Source organism: Miscanthus floridulus, chromosome 5, assembly GCF_019320115.1.
Source record: "Miscanthus floridulus cultivar M001 chromosome 5, ASM1932011v1, whole genome shotgun sequence".
Taxonomy (NCBI): domain Eukaryota; kingdom Viridiplantae; phylum Streptophyta; class Magnoliopsida; order Poales; family Poaceae; genus Miscanthus; species Miscanthus floridulus.
In genome coordinates this window covers 12951735-12976548 of record NC_089584.1, presented here as the reverse complement: position 1 = coordinate 12976548, position 24814 = coordinate 12951735, and the positions used below count along the sequence as shown (strand labels likewise).

At 46.8% G+C, this 24814-nt stretch overlaps 1 protein-coding gene and 1 pseudogene across 1 annotated transcript; both read right to left on the bottom strand.

Annotated features, from left to right (window-relative positions):
- Positions 1 to 899: 899 nt before the first annotated feature.
- LOC136454247 (uncharacterized) lies at positions 900 to 19433 on the bottom strand (annotated as a pseudogene).
- A 769-nt stretch (positions 19434 to 20202) lies between these two features.
- LOC136451549 (protein NETWORKED 4A-like) lies at positions 20203 to 23859 on the bottom strand. The gene is made up of 4 exons (XM_066452248.1): positions 23750 to 23859; positions 22991 to 23135; positions 22124 to 22281; positions 20203 to 21562 (listed from the first exon to the last, which is right to left on the bottom strand). The coding sequence occupies exons 3-4, from the start codon at positions 22227 to 22229 to the stop codon at positions 20448 to 20450; spliced, it is 1221 nt and encodes a 406-aa protein (XP_066308345.1). The 5' UTR covers positions 22230 to 22281; positions 22991 to 23135; positions 23750 to 23859; the 3' UTR covers positions 20203 to 20447.
- Between the last annotated feature and the right edge of the window lie 955 nt (positions 23860 to 24814).

Below are 24814 nucleotides of genomic sequence, written 5' to 3'. Positions count from 1 at the left end.
GTCAAACAACCGAAGATAGAAATCAGTGGTTTGTTATTATTTATTAGATGACAATAACATACAGTACAACAAAAATGCTATAGATTCTCTTTGATCAACCTGGCCTGATGCTAAAGCACGAGCACGATGATCTGCATCATACAACCCAATCAAAGGATAAGGAGTTGTGTCAATGGTCTCTGAAGCTCCATTCTGATCTTGACCAGACTGAACTTCTGCACTTCCAAACTGACCAACATTGTTTGCATAGGTCCTGGTGCTCCTTCTAGGCTTTTTCAGTCGAGCACAATGAGAATGCTCATTTGGTGGACTGACCGTTGCCATCGAAGGAACAGCAAAAGAACCCTGTTCTGGATGTTGAGGTTGGGCATTTTGGTATTGAAAATCTGCTGGTTCAGTAGCCACTAGTGCCAGCTCTAAGGAAATGGCCTCTGCAAAGCAACGCCTTTCTGCTTGAACATAAATCTCCAAGATAATTCCACTCAGTCCCATTGAAAACTGCCTTGACATAGCTACTCCAGGACATGTCGTCGTTGATAGGAACCATGATGAAGTGCCGGTGAGTGTTAGCATCCAAGGGGAAGGATTGGGGAAGAAGAAAGGGAGCAGAGAGGAAACTCGTCAGATAACTGGAGAAGGAAGCTTCGTATTGTTTTTGGTTCAGATATGTCTGTCCTCTCCTCTGTCTCTCTCTGTTCGTATTTATACAGGGCCCTGACCCATGGCGTGAATCACACAGGCACAGTTGTGTCTAGTCTATGATTCACGCCCACTCGTGTCCACCGAACCGCACACTGGCGCGTCGGACTCGGCCGCTTCTCCTTGGTTCAGGTTTGGTCTGGTTCGAGGAGCCCATGACGTGTTCAGGTCCCGCGTTGTCCTCTTGGCTGGTGGCTGACTCAGGTTCCGCTCCCCTGGCGATGTTGACATTCCCTCCTCGACGAAGACCTTTGCCGGAGAGCTTCAGTGTCTTCCCAGGTGGCTAGTGAACGCGGTAGATTTGACCATTGCACAAGCACCTGTGGCAGGACGTCGTGGTCGGTGGTGTGGATGCGCTGCTGGAGGACCTTCACTGGTATCTACAGCCCGTCGAGAGTGTGGGGAAGATCAGCCACCGAATGAGATGTACGCACCGCCGTCTTGAGCTGGGACACATGAAAGACGGGGTGAATAGCTGAATTCTCCGGAAGCTTGAGCTTGTACGCGACGTCGCCCACATGTCCGATGACCTGAAACGGGGCAAAGAATTTGAAAGCTAGCTTTTGATTAGCGCGTGGAGCCAAAGATGTTTGGACATATGGCTGCAACTTGAGGTACACCCAGTCGCCGACTGTGAATTGGCGTTCAGAGCAAGATTTGTCAGCTTGTGTCTTCATGCGCTTCTGAGCCCGAACAAGGTGCTGCTGAATGAGTGTGTTCATCATGGACTTTTCCTTCATCCAATCATCAAGAGGAACCGAGAAAACTGTACTGTCTTCAGAGATCTCGAAGTGTTGAGGGTGATGACCATAGAGAACAAAAAATGGTGAATAGCTCAGTGAAGAATGCCATGTGGTGTTGTACCAATATTCAGCCAGATAAATCCAATCGAGCCACTTAGCTGGACAGGAACTGACAAAGTAACGCAAGAATGTTTCCATGCATTAATTCACGCGCTCCGTTTGCCCGTCGGTTTGAGGATGGTAAGCTGAAGACATCCTGAGAGTGACACCGGCCAAACAGAAGAGCTCTTGCCATAGCTGACTGGTGAAGACCTTGTCTCAGTCAGAAACAATGGACAATGGTAGACCATGGAGAGGTACACATTGGTGATAAATGTCTTGGCCACTGTAAGAGCAGTAAATGGATGAGCCATTGGGATGAAGTGTGCATACTTGAAAAAACGATCCACAATCACCAGAATACAATTATTGCCCCCAAACGGTGGAAGTCCCTCCACAAAGTCCATCGAAATGCTTTGCCACGCCATAGTGGGAACCGGTAAAGGCTGAAGTAGACCCGGGTACCTGGCGTGATCAGGCTTGGCCTGTTGACAAGTAGGACATGCAGCCACAAACTGGTGAACTGAGGATTTCAGACCCGTCCAGGCAAAGAGAGGCTTGATGCGTCGGTAGGTTGCAAGAAATCCCGAGTGACCACCCACTGGTGAAGAATGGAAAGCCTCAATAATCTTGTGTTGGAGAATCACATCAGTCCCAACCCAAATACGTCCCTTGTACCAAAGTAGCCCTTGGTGCATAGAGAAGTGAGGTTCAGAGTTTTCAGAGACAGCTAACTTAGTCATCAGTTCCTGAGCCCGAGCATCAGAGGTATAACTATGGATGATGGCGTTGAGCCAGGAGGGCACTGGAGCTGACACGACAGATAGCTCCTCTGGATGGCCAGGGCGAGAAAGTGCATCTGCAACTCGATTGTTAGTGCCTGGTTTATATACTATTCTGTATTGCAACCCCAACAATTTAGTGAAAACTTTTTGTTGCCATGCAGTGTGAAGGCGCTGATCAGTCAAATGGATGAGGCTCTTGTGATCGGTAAAAATGACAAACTCACCCAGCTGCAAATATGAACGCCACTAATCAACAGCAATGATGATGGCCATGTACTCTTTCTCATAGGCTAACAACCCTTGATTCTTGGGTTCGAGAGCTCGACTAAGGAAAGCGAGTGGATGCCTGTCGATACGGGACCCACAGGATATCCCGCAAGGGAGAGAGAAGATCTAGTTCAACTAGGATTCTTCCCATGTAAATCTTAGTAGTAGAACTATCAAGTAATCCTACTAGGAAATCTCATTGTAAACCGACTAGGACTCTGGCCTCCTGACTATATAAAGGAGGGCAATGCTCCTGTCAAAAGAGAGAATAGAGCAGATCATAATCAATCCAACGCAAAGGCTAAGGCCGACTGGACGTAAGGTTATTACTCGATCTACGATCGAGGGCCTGAACCAGGATAAATCGGCTGTCTCTTGCGTAAACCATCGAGTTCGGCATATGTCGAAGCCCGAACATACTGCCCCGGGTACCCCCGTGGCAGGCTATCAGTGGTAAAACATCGACAGCTGGCGCGCCAGGTAGGGGCTTTCGGCGACTTTGCTTCCGAGAGCTCGATGGACCTCGACAACATAATTTTCCCGACGGGATCAACTTTCATCTTTGGCTCATGGATCTGCGAGGCAGACAACAACGGCAAGCTTCAAAGCCATCTCCTCGAAGATCCAGATCATCTAAAAGAAGTTCCTATTTCAACAACTGCAACGGATCAGCTCACCAGAAGATTCACGCAGCTCATAGTATCCGAGTCAAATCGGATTTCACAACCACTCGTATCCGATCCGAATTCAAGCTCCAAGGCGAAGTTTTATCCGAGTGCTTTCAAGAAACCGAGTTCTTTTTTGGCAAGATTCCAGAGCACAACCCAAAACAACTCGGATTACCCCCAGAATTCTCTCAAGAAGTCGAGTTCTTTTCCATTTGGGCTCGACAACATGACAAAATCCTATCAGGGACAGGTCGAAAGATTTTTCAATCCAAGATTCGGGATACCACTGACAGGAGCTCAGGAGGGTCTCGTGCTAACGATAACATCGCAGGACTGTATCATCCACTGGCCGAATTCCGTTCCTAAGGGTAGCGGAACCCAACTAGTCGGCACAACAACAACAGCTATTTTACCTTACCAAGAAGGAGACTCGATCTACGACACCGAGGCATCCACTAAAGTTATTAGCGACTCCGACAGCATGAAAACTAACGCCAATAACAGAACGACTCATGCACGAGAAGTGCTCATGGTTCGACGACCGCGGTCACCATTAAATCCCCCAGAAGCACCCGATGTCAGATCATCAGATGAATCAGAATCCAACATATCACCCTTTGCCCAGGGCTACGACGGAGAAACAGATAGTTAGAAACAAGCTAGAGAAAGAAAAAACAAGTTGAAGCAAGGGCGCCAACACCGTGCTAGGCAGCGCAGGGAAGCTTGGATCAGATACGAGTCAGAATTGGCTGAGTACGACAAAAGAAAATCGCAACGAGAAGTCGAAGGAAGACGCACGGCGAATACGCCTTACAATAAGATTCGAGAAGCATTAGAAGAACTCGGAGCAACTTCGCATCCTGGTGAGAAGTATAAACAGCTCCAGGACTTGCTCCGATCGACAATCCCGAGAACGCATGAAGAGAAAGCTCGATCAAAACTACCCGCCAAATCGACAACCCACCGGCAAGAAGATCAAAATCAAAGGAAATCCGCTTTCGAAAGACTTGGGCCGGGTGGAAGCCATGACGGAGGAAGTAGGAAGGAACATAATCAATGCCACCGATTTGAACAACTAAGGAAGACTAGGAGCAGGGTACCTACCCAGACAACCTCGCAAGATTGTTCCCATCAGAACAACAGTTGGCCAGAGGAAGGCGCCGAATCTGAATTCAAAGAAACCAAGGCACACAACAGGTTCCCCTGCTTCACGAACAGGCTCGCATTGGTGCGATTACCTCACAAATTCAAACCGTCTAATCACTCCAAGTATGATGGCAAAACTAAACCAAAGCAATGGCTCAGAATATATTCACAATCAATTGAACTAGCCGGAGGAGACGACGATATCAAAACCCTTTTCTTCCCCATGGCACTGGAGGCCATGCCCCTCCAATGGTTCGATAAACTAAATCCAGGATCTATCAGAAATTAGGAGGATTTGCAAAGAGCTTTTTGTGAGAATTTCGTAGGAATCATTACACACCCAATCACTCATGCAGAACTAAAAGGACTCAAGCAAAAGGGAGGTGAAAGTCTTAGAAACTACTATCGACGATTCGGCGAACTACGAGCTCAAGTGCATGACATAATCGAACGAGAAGTAATTGAAGCTTTCTCTCACGGAATCATGGCTAGATGGCAATTTCAAGACTTCTGCAAAGAAAATCCGAGAAACAATGAAGAATTCAGACGTACAGTAGAAAAGATGATTACTGCAGAAGAAAAAACACGAGAGAGGTTCCCGGACAGAAGCAACCAAGACAACCCGGACAAGCAAAATCACCGAAATAGCAGACATCAAGAAAGAAAACGTAGACCAGACAATACTGTGGCAATGGCCGACAAATCAAAGAAGTTTCCCAAACCCAGAAGATATGATGACATTGAAAACATACGTTGCCCATTGCACCCTAGTGGGAGGCACACCATCGGAAATTTCTACACTTTCAATGATCAATACACAAGAAAAGATAGTAAGGAAAACACCAAAGAGGACAATCAGAAAAGAGAAGAATACAACCACGAGGACAAAGGATTCCAAAAACCCAGGGGAACGGTAGCAGTGATTTTCTCAGGGGCTCCGGATTGCAGAAGCAAACATCAAGAAAAACTAGCACTGCGGACCATTATGACAGCAGAACCGGCTACACCAAGATACCTCAATTAGTCACAGTATCCTATCTAATTTACCAGAGAAGACCAATAGACTAGCGTGGGAAACGCAGGCCATTATCCATTGGTTCTAGATCTGACTATTGCTGGTATGACCGTCACCAAAGTACTAATCGATGGAGGAGCTAGACTTAACATCATCTTTTCAGAAACTCTAAGGAAAATGGGACTACAACTCGCCGGGATGATTACGCCAACAAGCACACCTTTTTATAGAATAGTACTCGGCAAAGCAGCCATGCCACTCGGACAAATTACTTTACCTGTTACCTTTGGAACTCCTTCAAACTACCGAACAGAGTTTATCAAATTTGAAGTCGCCGACTTCGATTCATCATATCATGCAATCCTCGGACATCCAGCACTGGCCAAATTCATGGCAATACCACATTATCCGTACTTACTGCTTAAGATGCCAGGACCCAATGGTATCCTTTCTCTTCGAAGCGATTTAAAGCGCGCTTTTGACTGCGACGTTCAGGCGATCCAAATTGCAGCTAAAGTGCAAGCCGACAATGGAAGAAAAGAAATAGCCGCAATCGCTGCAGAAACAAGCCAAGAAGAATTAGAAATACCGGCTAAAAAGCCCAGCATCATCGCACCACCAAAAGAAGCCGACGTCAGGCAAATCGACTTAGGCACAGGCGATACCTCCAAGACAGCAACTATCAGTGCTCACCTCTCGGCAAAATAGGAACTCGCGCTCACCAACTTTCTTCGGGACAACAAAGATATCTTCGCTTGGAAGCCAGCCGACATGCCAGGAGTCCCAAGGGAGTTGGCTGAGCACAGAATTGATGTTAACAAAAGCTCCAAACCTGTAAAACAACGGCTACGACGATTCTCACCCGACAAGAAGGCAGCAATTAAAAAGGAAATAACAAAACTGATGGCAGCCGGATTCATCAAGGAGATCCTTCATCCAGATTGGCTAGCAAACCCGGTCCTTGTACAGAAGAAAAACACGGACAAGTGGCGTATGTGCGTCGATTACACAGATCTCAACAAACATTGCCCAAAAGATTCGTTCGGGCTACCATGCATTGACCAGATAGTTGACTCGACAGCAGGATCTGCGCTATTATCTTTTCTCGATTGCTATTCAAGATATCACCAGATCACACTAAAAGAAGAAGACCAGAGCAAGACATCTTTCATCACCCCATTTGGTGCCTACTGCTACAAGACCATGTCGTTTGGACTAAAGAACGCTGGCGCCACGTACCAAAGAGCTATCCAGACTTGCCTTGGGAATCAAATCGGTGAAAATGTGGAGGCATATGTGGACGATGTGGTGGTGAAAACAAAGAACCCAGACACTCTAATTGAAGATTTAAAGCAAACCTTCGAAAACTTGAAGAAATGGAGATGGAAATTGAACCCAAATAAATGTGTATTTGGAGTTCCCTCAGGACAACTACTCGGATTTTTGGTTAGTCAGCGCAGGATCGAAGCCAGCACCAAGCAAATTCGAGCTATAACAGAAATGGGCCCACCTAGAAGTGTCAAAGATGTGCAGAAACTAACAGGATGCATGGCGTCCCTCAACCGTTTCATATCAAGACTCGGCGAAAAGGGGTTACCTTTCTTTAAACTACTAAAGAAGACAGACAAGTTCGAGTGGACAATAGAGGCCGACGAAGCTTTCAAAAAACTTAAAGAATACCTCACTTCATCGCCTATCCTAACACCTCCAAAGAAAGATGAAGATATGATGCTATATATTACGGCAACTCCTACCGTAATCAGCACAACAATAGTCATAGAAAGAGAAGAACAAGGGCGCGTGTATAAAGTGCAACGTCCCGTATACTACATTAGCGAAGTACTGTCAGAATCCAAAATCCGGTACCCGTATGTACAAAAACTACTCTACGCTCTACTCATTACCTCACGGAAGCTTCGCCACTATTTCGAAAGCCACAAGATTACCGTGGTGACAGATTTTCCACTCGGAGACATCCTACACAATAAAGATGCCACGGGGCGCATATCCAAGTGGGCAGTTGAAATTGGAGCTCTTGACATCAATTTCACCCCACGGAAAGCCATCAAATCTCAAGCCCTCGCCGATTTCGTGGCCGAATGGATAGAGATTCAACAGCCTTTATCAGATACAATCCTTGACCACTGGAAGATGTACTTTGACAGATCACTCAAACTAGGCGGGGCCGGTGCAGGCGTTCTCCTCATTTCTCCAGAAGGAAAACAACTCAAGTACGTCCTTAAGATATTATGGCAAGCTACAAATAACGAAGCAGAATATGAAGCCCTCATCCACGGGCTACGAGTGGCGATTACCCTCGGAATAAAAAGATTACTCGTATACGGCGATTCAGCAGTGGTCATCAACCAAGTCAACAAAGATTGGGATTGCACCAAAGAAAACATGGGTGCTTATTGTGCTAAAATACGGAAACTTGAAAAACATTTCCAAGGATTAGAAATTTTACACGTCCTACGCGATTCCAACAATGCAGCAGATGTCCTTGCCAAGCTCGGATCAGACAGAGCAAAAGTTCCACCCGGCGTATTCATAGAAGAGCTATCAGTTCCCTCTATCAAACAACCCGGTGAAACAACACATGAAATTTAGGCTAAAGGCATTCAGATCTTGATAATCAACACTTCATGGACCCAAGTTTTCATTGACTATATCAAAGAAAATAAACTGCCAGCAGATAAAGCAGAGGCCACACAAGTTGTTCGCAGAAGCAAAAACTACGTTCTAGTAGGGGATAAACTCTACAGAAGAGCAGCTTCATCAGGAGTACTACTAAAATGTGTCTCATTTGAAGAAGGCAAAGAAATCCTAGATGAAATACACTTAGGTTGCTATGAAAATCATGCCGCTTCAAGGACACTGGTTGGCAAAGCATTTCGCACCGGATTCTACTGGCCAACCGCTTTGAAAGACGCAGAAGAGCTTGTCAAAAAATGCAAAGGTTGCCAAATGTTTGCAAGACAAGCCCACGTACCAGCTCACAATCTTATCTGCATCCCACCCGCTTGGCCTTTTTCCTGCTGGGGGCTAGATCAAGTAGGACCCCTGAAAAAAGCAAAAGGCGGCTTCGAGTACATCTTCGTAGCAATCGACAAATTCACCAAGTGGATTGAATACAAACCACTCATGAAGTACAGCGCAACCAAAGCGGTCGAGTTCATCCAAGACATTATGCACCGCTTCGGCATGCCCAATCGAATCATCACAGATCTAGGCTCCCCTTTCACAGCTACAGAATTCAAGGGCTGGGCACAAGACTGTGGTTTCAATATAGACTATGCGTCTGTTGCACATCCAGAGGCCAACAGACAAGTAGAAAGGGCTAATGGACTCATACTAGCCGGATTAAAGCCAAGATTATACGAAGAACTAGTGGACTATGGGTCCAAATGGATTGAAGAATTACCGAAAGTAGTATGGGGACTACGAACTCAAATAAGCAGAGCAACAGGCTACTCACCTTTCTTCCTAGTTTACGGGTCAGAGGCCGTACTGCCCGCCGACTTGATCTGGACATCCCCAAAGATAGAGCAATACGATGAAGGAGAAGCGAAACACACAAGAAGATTAAAACTCGACAGCTCAAAAGAAATCAGAGTAAACGCTACCCTCCAATCAGCCAGATACCTACAAGGTTTAAGACGGCATTACAACAAGAGTACCCAACCTCGATCACTACAAGTCGGAGACTTAATACTAAGAAGGATACAGAAGACTGACGGATGACATAAGCTACTCAGTCCATGGGAAGGTCCCTTCATTGTCACAAAAGTCACCGGACCAGGCACATACAAGTTAATAACCGAAGATGGAAAAGAAGTCAGCAATACATGGCACATCAGCCAGCTAAGAAGATTCTACGCGTAGAAACAACTCAAGAAAAAACAGATATGCAAGCCACAAGGGACCAACGTTCACAATCGACGAAAAGCAATACTCTTCAACAACATATGTAGTAGTTTATACTCATGATCAATAAAGATGGCATTCATCCACAGCATGTCTTGTCATGACCTTCAACGAGTTGTTTTCACGAAACAAAAAGCAAAATGGCTGAAAACATGCCTGAGCATCCCGGCCGAGAGCAAAATAGCTGAAAAAACGCTTGAGCCCGCCGATGAGGGTAGCTAAAAGCTAACACCTGAAACAAAAAAGCAAAATGGCTGAAAACATGCCTGAGCATCCCGGTCGAGAGCAAAATAGCTGAAAAAACGCTTGAGCCCACCAATGAGGGTAGCTAAAAGCTAACACCCGAAACAAAAAAGCAAAATGCCTAAAAACATGCCTGAGCATCCCGGCCGAGAGCAAAATAGCTGAAAAAATGCTTGAGCCCGCCGATGAGGGTAGCTAAAAGCTAACACCCGAAACAAAAAAGCAAAATGGCTGAAAACATGCCTGAGCATCCCGACCGAGAGCAAAATAGCTGAAAAAACGCTTAAGCCCGCCGATGAGGGTAGCTAAAAGCTAACACCCGAAACAAAAAAGCAAAATGGCTGAAAACATGCCTGAGCATCCCAGCCGAGAGCAAAATAGCTGAAAAAACGCTTGAGCCCGCCGATGAGGGTAGCTAAAAGCTAACACCCGAAACAAAAAAGCAAAATGGCTGAAAACATGCCTGAGCATCCCGGCCGAGAGCAAAATAGCTGAAAAACGCTTGAGCTCGCCGATGAGGGTAGCTAAAAGCTAACACCCAAAACAAAAAGCAAAATGGCTGAGTCGACCAAAATTTAACTTCAAAAGACCCTCTAGCACTTCGTCATCCAGATAGGAATACTTTTTCCTCGGAAAAGCACAAGCGTCACTCAAGAAAGCACTCGGATGCCGAAGTTTGCCAAGGCAACATTCTATACCGAGTCGTTTTACATAGCACAGGCGAAAGGTTGTTAACGCAAAGATCTACATCTAACAAGTCATAGCACGGACAAAGCACTCGACGGATCACAAAGGAGGAAGAAAAGAAAAGTACTCGACAAATTGAGGGGTCTCGTCAGAATAACGCACAGAGTTGTTTTGCGGAGCAGAGACGGGAATAGGACAAAGTACTCAGCAAGTCAAGTAACTTCAACCGCACCCAAGCAAAGAATACATCAACAAAAATAAAGAATCTTCATTTAAAAAGGAGTGTAATATTACAAGGGGATGCTCAATCGAGTCAGGCGTTGTCATCAGAAAGGGAAATGTCAATATTTAGACTGTCTACAACCCTACTGGCTAGACCTTTGACCTCAGACTCCATCCTCTCAACGGCGTCAAGATATTCTTGGCTTTCAGCTTCTTCTGCTATCTTGGAGAGAGGCGCCTCTGGAGCAAGGACCCGGACCTAGGCCAGCACATTCTTGGTACATACTTGGGCACACCTCTTCACGAACTCTTGGAAACGAGTCGGAATCCGGGGAATGAACTGCGCCCAAGATTGCCCGTCATCCGCTGAAGTCCGGAGGACATCGGCTACTGAACGAAAAGATTTCCACAAAACATTCCAATTCTCAGTAGCCGTCGCCAGCTTCCCGGACAAGCCTTCAATAGTTTTTTGGGCCTGCACAAGATCTCTGTCAGCTCCGCGCCTAATCAGCTTAGCAAGGGCGAGTTCTTCCTCAGCATGAGTAATTACCTCCTCAGCTCTATTATGACTAGAACGGACAAGGGCCTTTATTTCATCAATACTCTCCGAGAGCTTCTGCTTCTCAACTCGGAGAGCTAGACAGGACACCCAAGAACAAGTCAGCGGAAAAAGAAGTCAAAATACAAGAAGAAACAGGCAGAACCCGCGGCACCTTTGCATTCATTCTTCGCAGACTCCACCGCAGCATCTCTCTGTTTCTCTGTCTCCATTACCCGGGCGCGAAGGGCTTTCTCCTCCTTTTGGTGCATTTGATGCTCCGTCTCCAACTCAGCCCGGAGGAGGTCAAGATTGGCTTTCAGAGCGTCCACCTCCGAAGACAACTTCCTCTCATTTTCAGATGAGAAAAAGAAGCCAGAATGATCACGAGAGAAAGACTAAGCAAAAAGAGGCAAAGAGAAACAAGGCGTAAGGATAGAAGAAAAACAAGCATGCAAAAGAGGAGTGGCAGTAAAACCTACCTGGAGCTTTTCACCAAAAGAAGTCGCGAGGGCCGACAAGCTCCCCCAGGCTGCGGTCAGCTCCGATAACCGATGAGTGGCATCGAACTGTTGCACCACGTCACCGGAAAAGGAGGGGCCGCCAGAAGCAAGAGAAGGGGAAGGAGAGGCCAGCTGGGGCAAAGAAGGAACGACCAAAGCAACCTCCAGGGAAGCCGGAGCCAAACCCTTAGAAGGACCCGGTGCGACGGCCACAGTTACCTCCGGAGCGACCAAGTCCGCAACTCCACCAGGTAGCTCTGAAGCCCCCACGGCGACTTCATCAACAGAATGTTGTGAGTCTCGAGGTTCAGAACTCGTTGGCACGGCAGGAGGCAGAGAAGAAGTCGATGAAGAAATTAGAGAAGACGAAACACTAAAAAGTGATAAAAGGAAGCACCAATAAAAACCAGAGGAAGGAAGATAAAAGCCAAAAAGATAAAGCTAGAATCTACTCACCCGACTACTTTTTTCTTCGCGAAGCCAAGAGAAAGCCTCGCAGGGGGAACCACGACGGCGAAGACGTCCCCGCCACCCGGCGATGGGAGCGGGACAGCCGACAACGGAGCCGTGGAAGAAGCCGAGGCTAGAGCCATGGAAGAACTCCGCACCGGAGGAGCGGTATAGCTCGGGACAGAGGCAACCAAAGAACTCGACACCGGAGCTTCAGAAGAAGTCGACGCGGGAGCCTCGAAAGAACTCACACCCGACCTCCGATTACTTCAAAAAGTTCAAGACTAAAATTCAAAACAAAGATGAGAAATTCAATGCAACAAGAATATGAAAAACAACTCACCGCCGCATGATGAGGGGGACTTCATCATCCTCTTCTTCCTCAGCCAACGAAACTAGAGCACCTGCTGAAAAGGAGATGAAAAGTACTCGGTTCAAGAGAGAAACATGAAAATAAAAGAACAAAGAGTATTAAATGTGCTCACCTAAGAGCATGCTACCAACAACTGGAGTACCTAAGGGAGTACTTGGTTTGCGAGGCTTCTTAGAGACAGGCAAGCCAGATGAAGACCCATCCATTCGCCCCCTCTTCGGGACACTGTGAGGACCGCGAGGGACTAGACGAGGAACATATTCTTCATATACATCAACAAATCTGAAAGAAACCCCAGGAAGGGCTGTAAAGGTTTGAGACTTACTAATTACAGAAGTACCAGCTAGATGATCCCCAGTCTCCGCCACGGCAGGGAGAACATCAAGGGGGATCAGATCGACAAAGTTCCACCCAAGCTCCTGCGAAAAAAGATAAAACACCGAGATAAGGAAAAGCTAAGCAAGAACGGATGCAGCAAGAGTACATAAAAAACTCAAACAAAAAGATAGACAACTCACAGCTGGGGGCGGGTTGATGGCCGAGAACTCAGAGACGGCAGGAGGAATGATGCTCACTCCTTTCAGCATCTTCTGGAGGCGCTCGAGTACCTCCTCACCGGTCAGCTCAAGAGCTGGGACCATGCGTGAAGGATCCTTGGCCCCAGAATACTCAAAGCCGAGATGCTCCCGCTCTTTCAAAGGCTGAACCCGGCGACGAAGGAAGCTTGAAACAATACCAAAGCCGGTCAAACCCTGCTGTTTTAGCATGCTAATCCTATCAAGGAGTGGCTGGATCGCTTGAATCTCAGCAGGTGACTCAAGCTTCTTTTCCCATCGGTTATTCACCATAGGACCAGATCCAGAGTGAACGACAAGAGAAGGGATCAAATTGGCAGCGTAGAACCACTCGGCACGCCAATCTTTGACAGAATAAACCAGGTCATAATAAAAAAACTTAATTTTGAGACCCTGGCGAAACTGAATCCTGCAACCGCCGAGGGCGCTGGTTTCTTCACGGCGGGGTTGAGGTTTCAGATGAAAGAAAAAGCGAAAAAGAGATAGAGAAGGAGGGATCCCAAGGAAGGCTTCACAAAGGTGAACAAAAACAGAAAGATGGAGAACGGCATTGGGGGTTAGATGGTTTAGACTAACCCCGAAATAACCAAGAAACTGATGAAGGAAGGCGGAAGCAGGAAGACAAAGTCCAGCGCGGACAAAGGAAACAAAAAGGACAATCTCACCAGGACCCGGAGCCAGAACCCGATGCTCGCCTGGAACTCTCCATTCAGCGATGACTTTGCTTTGGATCAAGCCGTCGCTAACGAGCTCGCGCAGCTGGTCTTCGCTTGTTGTTGGAGCCGGCCAAACCTTCTGAGCTGCCCTCATGGCCACAAACTCCTGGTTTTCAATCAAAGATAGGGATGACTCCTCATCCACGAAGGTCGCCTGAGACTTGCTTGCGGTTTTCTTCTTTCCCATGAACTGGCGGAAGCAAAAAAGGCACTAAGGAATATGAAGCTAGAATGATGGTGCTCGGGTGATGGCGACAATGACGGCGTCGGATTTCTAAGAGCTAGGGTTTAAAGGCAAGAGCTGGGCGACAAGGGAAAGGAAGATAAAAGGTCTTTAAATAGATTTTTTAGTGATACAAACGGCCCACAAAGCCCGTTAAAACACAATGTGGGAACGCAACGGTCCATTTACCGACGCAGCTAAAACGACGGAGGGCACGAATCCTCACAACGGTACAAACCAACGGGCAGATTTCAGACTTATCCGTCCAACGCCACGGCAGGGTTATCAGATTGATACAAGAACAACCCGTCAAACCAAGAAGAAAGAAAGAAGAAAGAAAGGGCTACCTCACGAGGAACAAAAGAACCCGGTTATGTAAGAAAGAACTCGGTAGTCTCATGAACGACAGGGATCACAACAGAAAAGTCAAAGACAACTCAGAAGACAAGATTCGTTACATTACAAGCGACTTCAAAAATAGAAGATTACAAATCTTACAAGACCCAACGAACTCGGCACCACGAAAAGCAAAGTAGCAAAGAGGAACACGGACACGACTAGGCTCTGGAACGACTACGTGTCCCAAATTGCTACTTGGAAGGACAAACCGCCATCAGTTACACTATTTTCTTCAAAGGACGGACGCAGTGCATCCAAGGTGGAAATCGACAGCACGGTAGGGCAACATGGAGCATAGAAGGCCAGTAGGCATCTGTCTACCCAAGACTGATGTGATACTGGATATGGTGTTGATCTGCACCGGACGATCTCAAGACAGGCGACGAGGATCAACCCAGAACTGCCGGATGAAGGAACGAAGCCCACATCACAAGACTTCCTCCAACTACCACCACGTACATCCTAACACAATGCTGTCGCGGGATTAGCCTACCTCTAATCCCTATCACAAGACTTCCTCCAGCTACGACAAGACACATAGGAACTACAAAACATGCCCGAGGGCTGCTCTACTTCACAAACTACCATGTTCATGACCACCAAGGTTTCAACAGAATATCCAATGAATGAAAACAAGCACTCCGGGACAGTATTTATAGACCAAAGGATCGGCGCACATGGACTAGGAGTACCAATGAAATAAGCCTAACAAAGGACATAGTGAAAAGATAGGACTCAATAATAGATGACTCAGGCGAGAGGAAGCAGTACTCGAAGACGGGCATATTCGGAAGAATATACCAGCACAGTACAACCCATGAACAAAAGGCATTTACACTCAACCACCACCATACAACTACATTTGGCAACAGCAGACCATCAAAGAATACGCCAGGACCTCGCATCCGATTTCTTCCTGAACAAAACAACACGGATATACGCTCGGAGGCTCGACCAGCACCATAGCCTAATCAACACTAAGCTAGGGAACCCGGTTTTCATTTCAACTAATTCCGGAGGCTCGGAACCAAAGACAAAGGACCAAGAATACAAGAAACTCAAGACTACAACGACGACGATACATCAAGACTCTTCATCCGACTTCTTTTCTAAAGAGAAGAACTCGGAGAAAACGCGGAGCTGCGGGATAAACCCAAAAGCACGAGGCTCGTACACTCAGTGAGTGCAATTTCACCAAAAAGGAACCCGGACATAAGCTCGGAGGCTGCATGCCGCAAAACTACTCAGATGATGGTTTAATCCAAGACTAAAAGGCCGCTTCGGAAGGATGCCGCGAGACTACTCGGACAATGGTTTAATCCAAGTCTTGGGAACTACTTCAGAACACAAATTTTCAAACAACATAAAGGATCAAGACCCTCCAACTTTTTGTTCCAAATAACAAGAGGCTCGGGGGCTACACTCAGTGAGTGCACTTTTTCTTCAAAAAAAGCGCACGTCACCAAAAGACTTCCTCAACACAGACCATTTCAAGACATTACGACAAAAAGAACCCGGAACGAGCCATATTCGAGTTCTTTTTGATAAAACTTCAACGAACAATCGGAACAACTTCAAGACAAGATCCTCCAGCTCCTTGTTCCAAATAGCAAGAGGCTCGGGGGCTACAACCAGATGGATGTATTTTTTCTTCAGAAAAGCACTCACCACTCAAAGATCCTAAGAAGCGCTACAAGGTTTCACTCCAGAAAGCACTCGGATGACATCTTATTCCTACTCAACAAGACTTGAAGGGGCAGAGCGAGACTTTCAGAGCTCAACCATGAAGTGCTCGGGGGCTTGTCGATACGGGACCCACAGGATACCCCGCAAGGGAGAGAGAAGATCTAGTTCAACTAGGATTCTTCCCATGTAAATCTTAGTAGTAGAACTATCAAGTAATCCTACTAGGAAATCTCATTGTAAACCGACTAGGACTCTGGCCTCCTGACTATATAAAGGAGGGCAATGCTCCTGTCAAAAGAGAGAACAGAGCAGATCATAATCAATCCAACGCAAAGGCTAAGGCCGACTGGACGTAAGGTTATTACTCGATCTACGATCGAGGGCCTGAACCAGGATAAATCGGCTGTCTCTTGCATAAACCATCGAGTTCGGCATACGCCGAAGCTCGAACATACTGCCCTGGGTACCCCCGTGGCAGGCTATCGGTGGTAAAACATCGACAATGCCCCTCCTAAAGGAGCACCGCACCGACCCCATAGTGAGAAGCATCAGTCTCAATACAGAACTGCTGTTTGAAATCAGGCAGTGCCAGCACGGGAGCTGAGCTCAAACACATCTTCAGGGTTTGGAATGCCGTCTCATGTTCAGTAGACCAAACGAATAGAGAGTGCTTCTTCAACAACGATGTTAGTGGCTTTGAGATTACTGCATAATGGCGAACGAAACGGCGGTAGAAGCCGGCAAAGCCGAGAAAGCTACGAAGTTCCTTGACTGTAGTCGGCGTTGGCCAGGAAACCACTGCCTCAATCTTAGTAGGATCTGTGCCACACCTTTGGCACTGATGACATGACCCAAATAAGAGATCTCAGTTTGCGCGAACTTGCACTTGGATAATTTGATGTGCCACTGATCTTGGGTTAGCAAGGAAAAAACCAGACGCAGATGGTCGATATGCTCCTCAAAGGACTTGCTGTAAATGAGTATATCATCAAAGAAGACAATAGCACACCGGCGGAGGCAAGGTTTGAGAGTACTGTTCATGGCACCTTGGAAAGTGCCGGGCACACCAGAAAGCCCAAAGGCAACGACCTTGAATTAATAATGGCCCACATGAGTGGAGAACGTAGTTTTATGCTCTTCACCTTCACGTAACCGTATTTGGTGATAGCCTGACAGGAGGTCCAGAGTGGAGAAATACCGAGCACCTGCTAGCTCATCCATCAGTTGTTCAAACACTAGAATAGGAAATGCAGTCTTGATAGTGAGGGCATTGAGGTAGCGATAGTCCACACAAAATCTCCAGGAGCCATCCTTTTTACGTACCAGCAACATAGGCGAGTTGAATGGCGAAGTGCTAGGTTGGATTATTCCCTGTTGCAGCATAGATTCAACCTGAGATTCAATTTCATCCTTGAGGGCTGGTGGGTAATGGTATGGTCGCACTGTGATAGGCCTAGCATCTTCAATCAACGGTATCACATGATCACAGTCCCTCTTAGGTGGTAGTTGGTCAGGTGGACAAACCACTGAAGGAAACTCATTCAGTAAGGCATGGATGGCCTAAGGTAATTGAACCCCAGTAACAGTGGATTGCTGAGTGATACTGAATATCTGCACCAACAGTTCATCATCCCTAGTAACTCCCAATGGTAGATTGCCCTGTAACCTGACAGTTCTACCCTTGTAAGGAGTGACCAACCAGCGATGCAACCAATCCACCTTCATTGGACTAAAAAGCTACAACCAATCCATGCCAAGGATTATGTCATAGTGTGTGATGGGCAAAACCTTGAAATCATGAGTAAACTGATACTGCTGCTGGCAATTGAGCAGAACATAACATCATCTCACCATTGGCTACTTTAACAGCTATTGAAGGACACTGAACTGGATTGACTGACAGTTGAGACAGTAACTGCTGACTGATAAATGATGTGGAGCTACCTGAGTCTAGTAGGATGAAGACCGGCTGCTGCTGAAACATGCCTTGGAATTGCAATGCCTTTACCCCCGGTTGTGCTATAGTGTCAGAAGATAGGCAGCAACAAGTTTCTTCTGGCTCTGGTCCCTCATTGCCATCTGTTGTCGGACCATCTACCGTTTCGTAAGAGAAAAGAGCGTAGAGCTCATCCACGACATGGAGTCCCACTTGCTGCGCACACTTGTGGTCATGATTCCACTTCTCTCCGTAGTGATCACATAAGCCACGGGCACGCCGGTAAGCCTTGAGATCAGCCAGCTTCTTGTCCAGCAGTTTCTGATTCAAAACAGACTTGTCCGCTGTCCCAGCTTGCACACGATCTTGTCGGGGAGGAAGGGGATAGCCAGCCTTCTGATTCCACGACTTGAAATCACGTTTCCTTGATGACTCCACAGCCTCTTCCTGCAACAACGCCAAAGTATACGCAGTATCTAGAGAATCGGGGCGCTGAACAAGAATGACAGTATGAATTTCTGAATGTAAGCCATCTAGGAAACGAGTGATGTAATGCAGAGCATTGGTGGAGGAATCATAGGCTGTGAGCTGGTCAACAAGTTCAGAAAAGTGATCAACATAATCTTGCACAGAGGAAGTTTGGCGAATGCGGTTCATCTTGCGAAGGAGAAATTCATGTTGACCGTGATCAAAGCGGGTATGCAAGGCTTGACAAAATTCAGACCAGGTCATGGTTTTCAGTTTGTTAGTAACTGATTGGATCCAGCGTTTGGCAGGGTCAAGGAATTGCATGCGCGAGCACTGAATCCAGACTGAGGGATCAATAGAGTACATCTCAAAGTAATCTTCAGCGCAAGTAATCCATAGTTTAAGGTCAGTGCCATGAAAGGTTGGGAAGGTCATTTTTGGGAGCTTGCCGGTGGGGTTATGGTGGTGCTCGGGTGGGTGGTTGCGGGATAACACTAAGTCATATGCAGTGCCATGAAACTTAGGGGGATTCGCAGAGGAGTTGTCCATACCCGTGACCGGGGAATGAGTATAGGTTGTGACAACCCCAAACTCATTCTCCCGGTGGTGAGGATCGACGCCGTGCCTGTTGGGCCGAGCAGCCTTGTAGCCAGCAGATGCAGATGCGGCGTGCTGCTCCGACTTGATCGGTGGCTCGATGAGGATGGCCGGCTCGATGTGAGCGGCGGCGGACTCAATCATGGACCGGTTCCAGTACTTGTCGAGCTTGCCGATGCGAAGACGGAGGTCATCGACGATGCCTTCGTGCTCCTGGCGCCATGAGGTGAGGTCAGAGGCGGTCTTCTCAATGGTGCTGAGGCGTGCGTCCTGGCGAAGCTCGGAGTCGATGATCCTTTGCTCGACCGCCGCGTTCGCCTCCCAGAAGCGCTTGTCTAGGACTTCATCAGCTTCGCTGAATCGCAGTTCAAGGAGATCCTTCTGCTCAGCGAGTTGCTTCTGGGTAGCGGCTTGCACGGTGGCGAGTTTTTGGATCTCCGCCAACAGGAGCTGGGCATCCGGATTCATTGTGCCCAGACGTTTGGCGGAGCGAGTATAGTGGAATCGGATCGGGGGCTTTGGTGGTGGTGGCGGTGGTGATCGATCTAGGTCGCGTGTTCTCGACTCGATTCGCGGATCTGGGGATTTACAGGAACTCAATCGCACTACAGCAGCTCACTGTGGCGCGACGAAATCAACCAACCATGGCAAATTACGAATCAAAGTAGAGGAAGGGAACGCGAAGGAGAATCGGAAGGCTCTAGATACCAATTGTTAGCATCCAAGGGGAAGGATTGGGGAAGAAGAAAGGGAGCAAAGAAGAAACTCATCAGATAACTGGAGAAGGAAGCTTCGTATTGTTTTTGGTTCAGATATGTCTGTCCTCTCCTCTGTCTCTCTCTGTTCGTATGTATACAGAGCCCTGGCCCACGGCGTGAATCACACAGGCGCAGCTGTGTCTAGTCTATGATTCACGCCCACTTGTGTCCACCGAACCGCACACTGGCGCGTCGGACTCGGCCGCTTCTCCTTGGTTCAGGTTCGGTCTGGTTCGAGGAGCCCATGACGCGTTCAGGTCCCCCGTTGTCCTCCTGGCTAGTGGCTGACTCAGGTTCCGCTCCCCTGGCGATGCTGACAGTGAGCACCCCCACCAACATTCATCCTCCCCTGCACACGAATGATGTGCGCCTCAGGTCTCCACCGGAGCTTCTTTGAACATTTGAAGCGCCCTTAGGAATAAACAGTGGTTTCCAAACAATACGAACAGTAGCAGTAATTGGACTGAACGTGCATTGAGACAGAACTTTTAGACGCACCATGGGAATTTTATTGCCGTGGAGTACGGTTCAGTATAATATCTCATATATTGCCAGTACATCACCACCATCCAATATCCATCACGTCTAAGTAAAGATCCAGCAAGGAAATGGGAAGTACATTGACATATCTTAATTTCGCAAGATGGTATGCGTATGAGAAAATAAAATAAAATGTTGCTAGCTTGCTAAATTCTAGCTACTGATGTTTTGGATAAAAACTTGGTTACTCGGCAAAAATGCTCCTTCCTCGCCCCACAACTTGCTCCAGGTCCTCAAACCATGATTTAAGCAGGGATTTCTCTCGAGCAAGGCTCCCGATTCTGGATTTCAGGTCTTCAATGTTCTGCCGCATCGTGAGAATCTCAGCTTCATGCCTGAACTTCTCCTCTGAAAGCTTCTCAGCTACTTGGGTTAGTTCGTGACCGTACTTATCAGCTTCAGCATTTGTTGCCTCCAACTCCTTAACCTTGTTCTCAACCAGTAGTTTCTCTTCAGAAACTCTCTCTAGTTTGGACCTGATGTATTCAACTGATTGTTGCAGCTCAGATAACTGCAAGCCATTAGCGTGCTTCTCTTGCAGCAACTTTTCAGAAGCATCAACAAGCTCTTGTTTTAACTTGCTGATTTCTCCATCTCTTTCAGACAATGCCTCTTCAAATCGCCTTCTTGCTGAATCCACTTGCTCCTGGAGATTGACAATTTCAGCTTCCAGCTCCCTCTCTTTGTCTGAAACTTCTGTAGTTTTCTCAGCACCATTTCCATTCACTTTATAGTCACAATGGCACCTCAAGCTCTTCTCCTCCAAAACCTCAAGCTTCTCATTTGCATCTTGTAGTTTCTGGTTTGTCGTATTGAGTTCGTCCTCTAGTTCAAGAACTCTCTGATGCAGCGTGTAGGCAATGCTATCATCCTCACCATCTTCAGACTTCGCATCAGACTCTGACTGTGAGGCCATGTCCTCAGGTTCCTTCCTGGAGGCAAGTGAGTCATTGTTCCTGTTGCTCAGGAAGAAGTCAAAGCCAGCAGCTCTAGGACTCTGCTCCCTTGTCCATGACCTCTGTAATGGCTCAGGAGATGGTGAGGGTGACCTCTGCAGCTCAGAACCATACTCTGAACTGGTTAAAGATCCCGTCGATTGCAGCCTTGTAGGGATGTTCTTGCGCAATTCACCGGTTACATTGTCATAGCGCTCAGCTAGAGCACGATACATACGATAGAAATTCTCGACATGGGTGATGAGCATTGGACGCCTCTGGTAATACATTTGTGCTTTCATAGCGAAGGAATCGCCATCTTCCTCGATCAGCTGGAGCATTTCCTTCACTTGCTTGTCCATTTCTGCATGTTTGAGTTCAGGGAAGAATGGATAAAGCATAAAAAAACAGTATCATACAGTAGGAAATACACAATTTCTTATATGCACGTACTCAAAAACAGCATTACTTTCACTCCACTGCCAGTTTCTGTTAAAATTAAACGTGTACTCCTGTTTTCTTTTTATTATGTTACCAGTTACCAGGAACACTCACAAAAGGCTATACACATTTACCAATACAAACCGAACAACAACTAGCAATGGAAAGTATGTACACATCATTTACATGACATCCCATTCTTGGCCATGGGTTCAGATCAGAAGACCCTACTGTAACTAAGATATTTTGTATGTACATATGAAAACAGAGTACTATGGGAAGTATAAATATTGCACTCCCTTTGGTTTATTATTCATTTATGCTCATCTCTGTGACTCTGTGAAATAGGCAATCAGAAAATGGTACTGTACCTATGCATGCATTGACATAATTTGACTAGTACCAAGTACCAGGAATAACAAATGTAGCAAATTTAAATCTAAAAATAGCACGTATCAAATCTGTTGGCTGTTGTTTCGCTTACCTTCGAGATTTTCTGCAAGCCATTTCGAGTTCTTAGGGCTAATGTGACTGTCCCACCACCAAGAGTGGCGCTTCTTAGTAGGGTTCCTCTCCAAAGGCGGCTTCATCGTTCACAAATCTTTGAGGGAAGCTAGAAGTGGTATCGGTTGAAGAAACTCTCTGAAAATTGAGAATGTGCAGCACCAGGAACAGTAATTGTAGCAGTCACAAATATTACAGAAAAAAAATACGGCAATATTTGAGGTGAACTCAGCATTAAGTAATCAAGGCTAGAATAGTGCGGCATCAGCATGTAATAGACAATAATGTCAGCAGCCTACTATTGAAGGTAATCCGAATCAAGAGATTAATGTACAAATCCTTGGAAGGTAGCTAGTCCTGTTAGTTGGATTAATAACAATATGATATAATGACTTCCAATTCAAACAAAGGTACATGTTGCAATGGTACAGGAGATCAGTTATCCAGTTCATCAGAGCAATGGACTCGGTAAACATATGCAGCAAAAGAAAACCAGTCACATGTATCCGTCTTTCCAAGATGATTTCTGCTTGTATTACCTATATCCTTTTTTTTTAGCAAAGACAGAGAAAACTGGATGCTTCACCAGGATAGTTATGTTACGGTGGTAACAGGTGCATTCAGAAAGAAATAGAGGTCGCTACTAAACCAAGCAAGACCAGATCAAAAGGAGAACCAATCAACCATGGTCTCATAAATGCCGCAGGATCTAGCTAGGAAAGAAACCTCATCTCCAAACTTCAACTGGATCCATCAATCAACAAACTGAAACATATTACGAACTAGAAACAAATAGAGCAGATTCAGCACAAGCAAGGAAGCAGCAGCACCAAAAGCCCAAACTCACCTTATTATAGGATTAAAAACAGGGTGGCGGGCGGCGTCTTCAGAAACAGAGTCCAGCCCAGGATCCCGCACGCACCCAAGATCTCCGGCGCCGGTCACGGCCGCCACCGCCACACCCGCGCGCTCAAGGCTCAAACCGCAAGCTCCTGCAGAGACAGGTGGGGAAGATGACGGGAAGGGGTCAAGAACAGGCAGGTGGAATTTGATCGTTTCTGCGGTTATAAGCTGGCTGATGCTGTTTGGTTGGAAGAGAAAAACACTGTATAAATACGATCAAGCGAACAGGCGATGGATTCGGTCCCCGGTCAATGCTTGAAGCAAACGCGTGGGAGAGCTGTGAAACATGCAGGGCACCACGAGGAGGTTGCTCCCTGCTGCCCACCTACTCCTGCTGCTACGTGCGTTTATTACTCCTGATGAAGTTATGAGACGAATCCAAGATCTAGGCCTCGTTTAGATCGTGAAAAGATTTCAACCCGATGAATAGTAGCACTTTCGTCTTATTTGATAAATATTGTCCAATTGTGGACCAACTAAGCTCAAAAGATTCATCTCGTGATTTCCAACTAAACTGTGCAATTAGTTATTTTTTTTACCTACATTTAATGCTCCATGCAAACAGCTAAAAATTGATGTGATGGAGAGAGAGTGAAAAAACTTGGAATTTTGAGTGTATCTAAACAAGGCCCTACTTGCTACTGTTGCTTTTACATGGCTGGGCTGGGCGGAAAAGAAAGCGAAAGGGGGGAGAAGCATGGACCTTTTTGTTCACACTTGAGTAGTGTGGCCGCAGCCGCCAGCCAGCCGCAGCATGTTCTTGGTGGTAGGCCAGACCGCCGGCCAGAGGAGGGAGCGATGGGCAGGGCCCCGGCGGAGGCGGAGAGGGATATGTGGGGGAGAAATAGACAGGGAATAAATAGTCGCATATGGTGACGTGTCGCCGCTCGCCAGGCGCCAGCCGTGTGGTGTTGTGGTCAAGATTGCATTTTTTTTTCTGCTAGAAAAAACGGGCAAAATGATAAAGAAAGTCGCTGCAAGATGGCAGGCGGACTACCGGAGATGATGAGTTGTCTGTGAACAGCTTGCGTTGAGCTGAATTGGATTGTTCCCGTGGAATGGAAATATGGAATTCGTACGAATGAATGGGTAAAACGCGATGAGCTTTGCTTCTAGATACGGTACCTTGTTCAAATGATGTTCTTGGAGCTTCTGGGCTTGGAGTTGCCAAATGAAAAGGGGAACAGAACAGGCAAATCTCCAAATGCTCTGTAAGAAGGATGGACATGGGCACAAGGCGTGACTCTTATAGGCCGAATAGTGCTGCTCCAAACTGATGCCTGAAACGTAACCGGTAACCCTGTTGCCAATTTCTCATTTACAAGGATGGGAGTTGGGCAAATTGAATGGGCAAGAAAAGAAACTGAAGCCTGAAACGTGTAATAATGAAAAAATTGCATGTTTGAGACTCCAAACAATGCGTTTCGCAGATTTAGGACTCCAAACATCGACTTCGTAAAAATAGTCCTCCAAACGTTGAACTCTTGATTTTCCTGACATTAGATGTATTTCATCTCTTTTTTAAATCTTTGTACATGTATTTGTGACCTAGATGGATGATTTTGCCCCTGTGGCCTCACGGGCTGGCCGCTGCCTGGGCATGCCTGGCCATGTTCGCTGGACTTAAAATACAGTAAAAATTCACAAAAATAGAGTAGTGGGCATGGCTTTTGCCAGTGCGTCCAGGCCCTGCCGCACGTGTCCAAGCCTTCAGGTAGCTCGGCCAGGCCAGAGGCCGCAAGGGTTGCGGCTGCTTGGCCATCCATGG

Coding starts and splice junctions, on each gene's coding strand:
- LOC136451549 (XM_066452248.1), bottom strand. CDS start 22,229: ATGAAGCCGCCTTTGGAGAGGAACCCTACTAAGAAGCGCCACTCTTGG. Junction 21,563..22,123: donor GCTTGCAGAAAATCTCGAAG/GTAAGCGAAACA, acceptor TCAAACATGCAG/AAATGGACAAGCAAGTGAAG.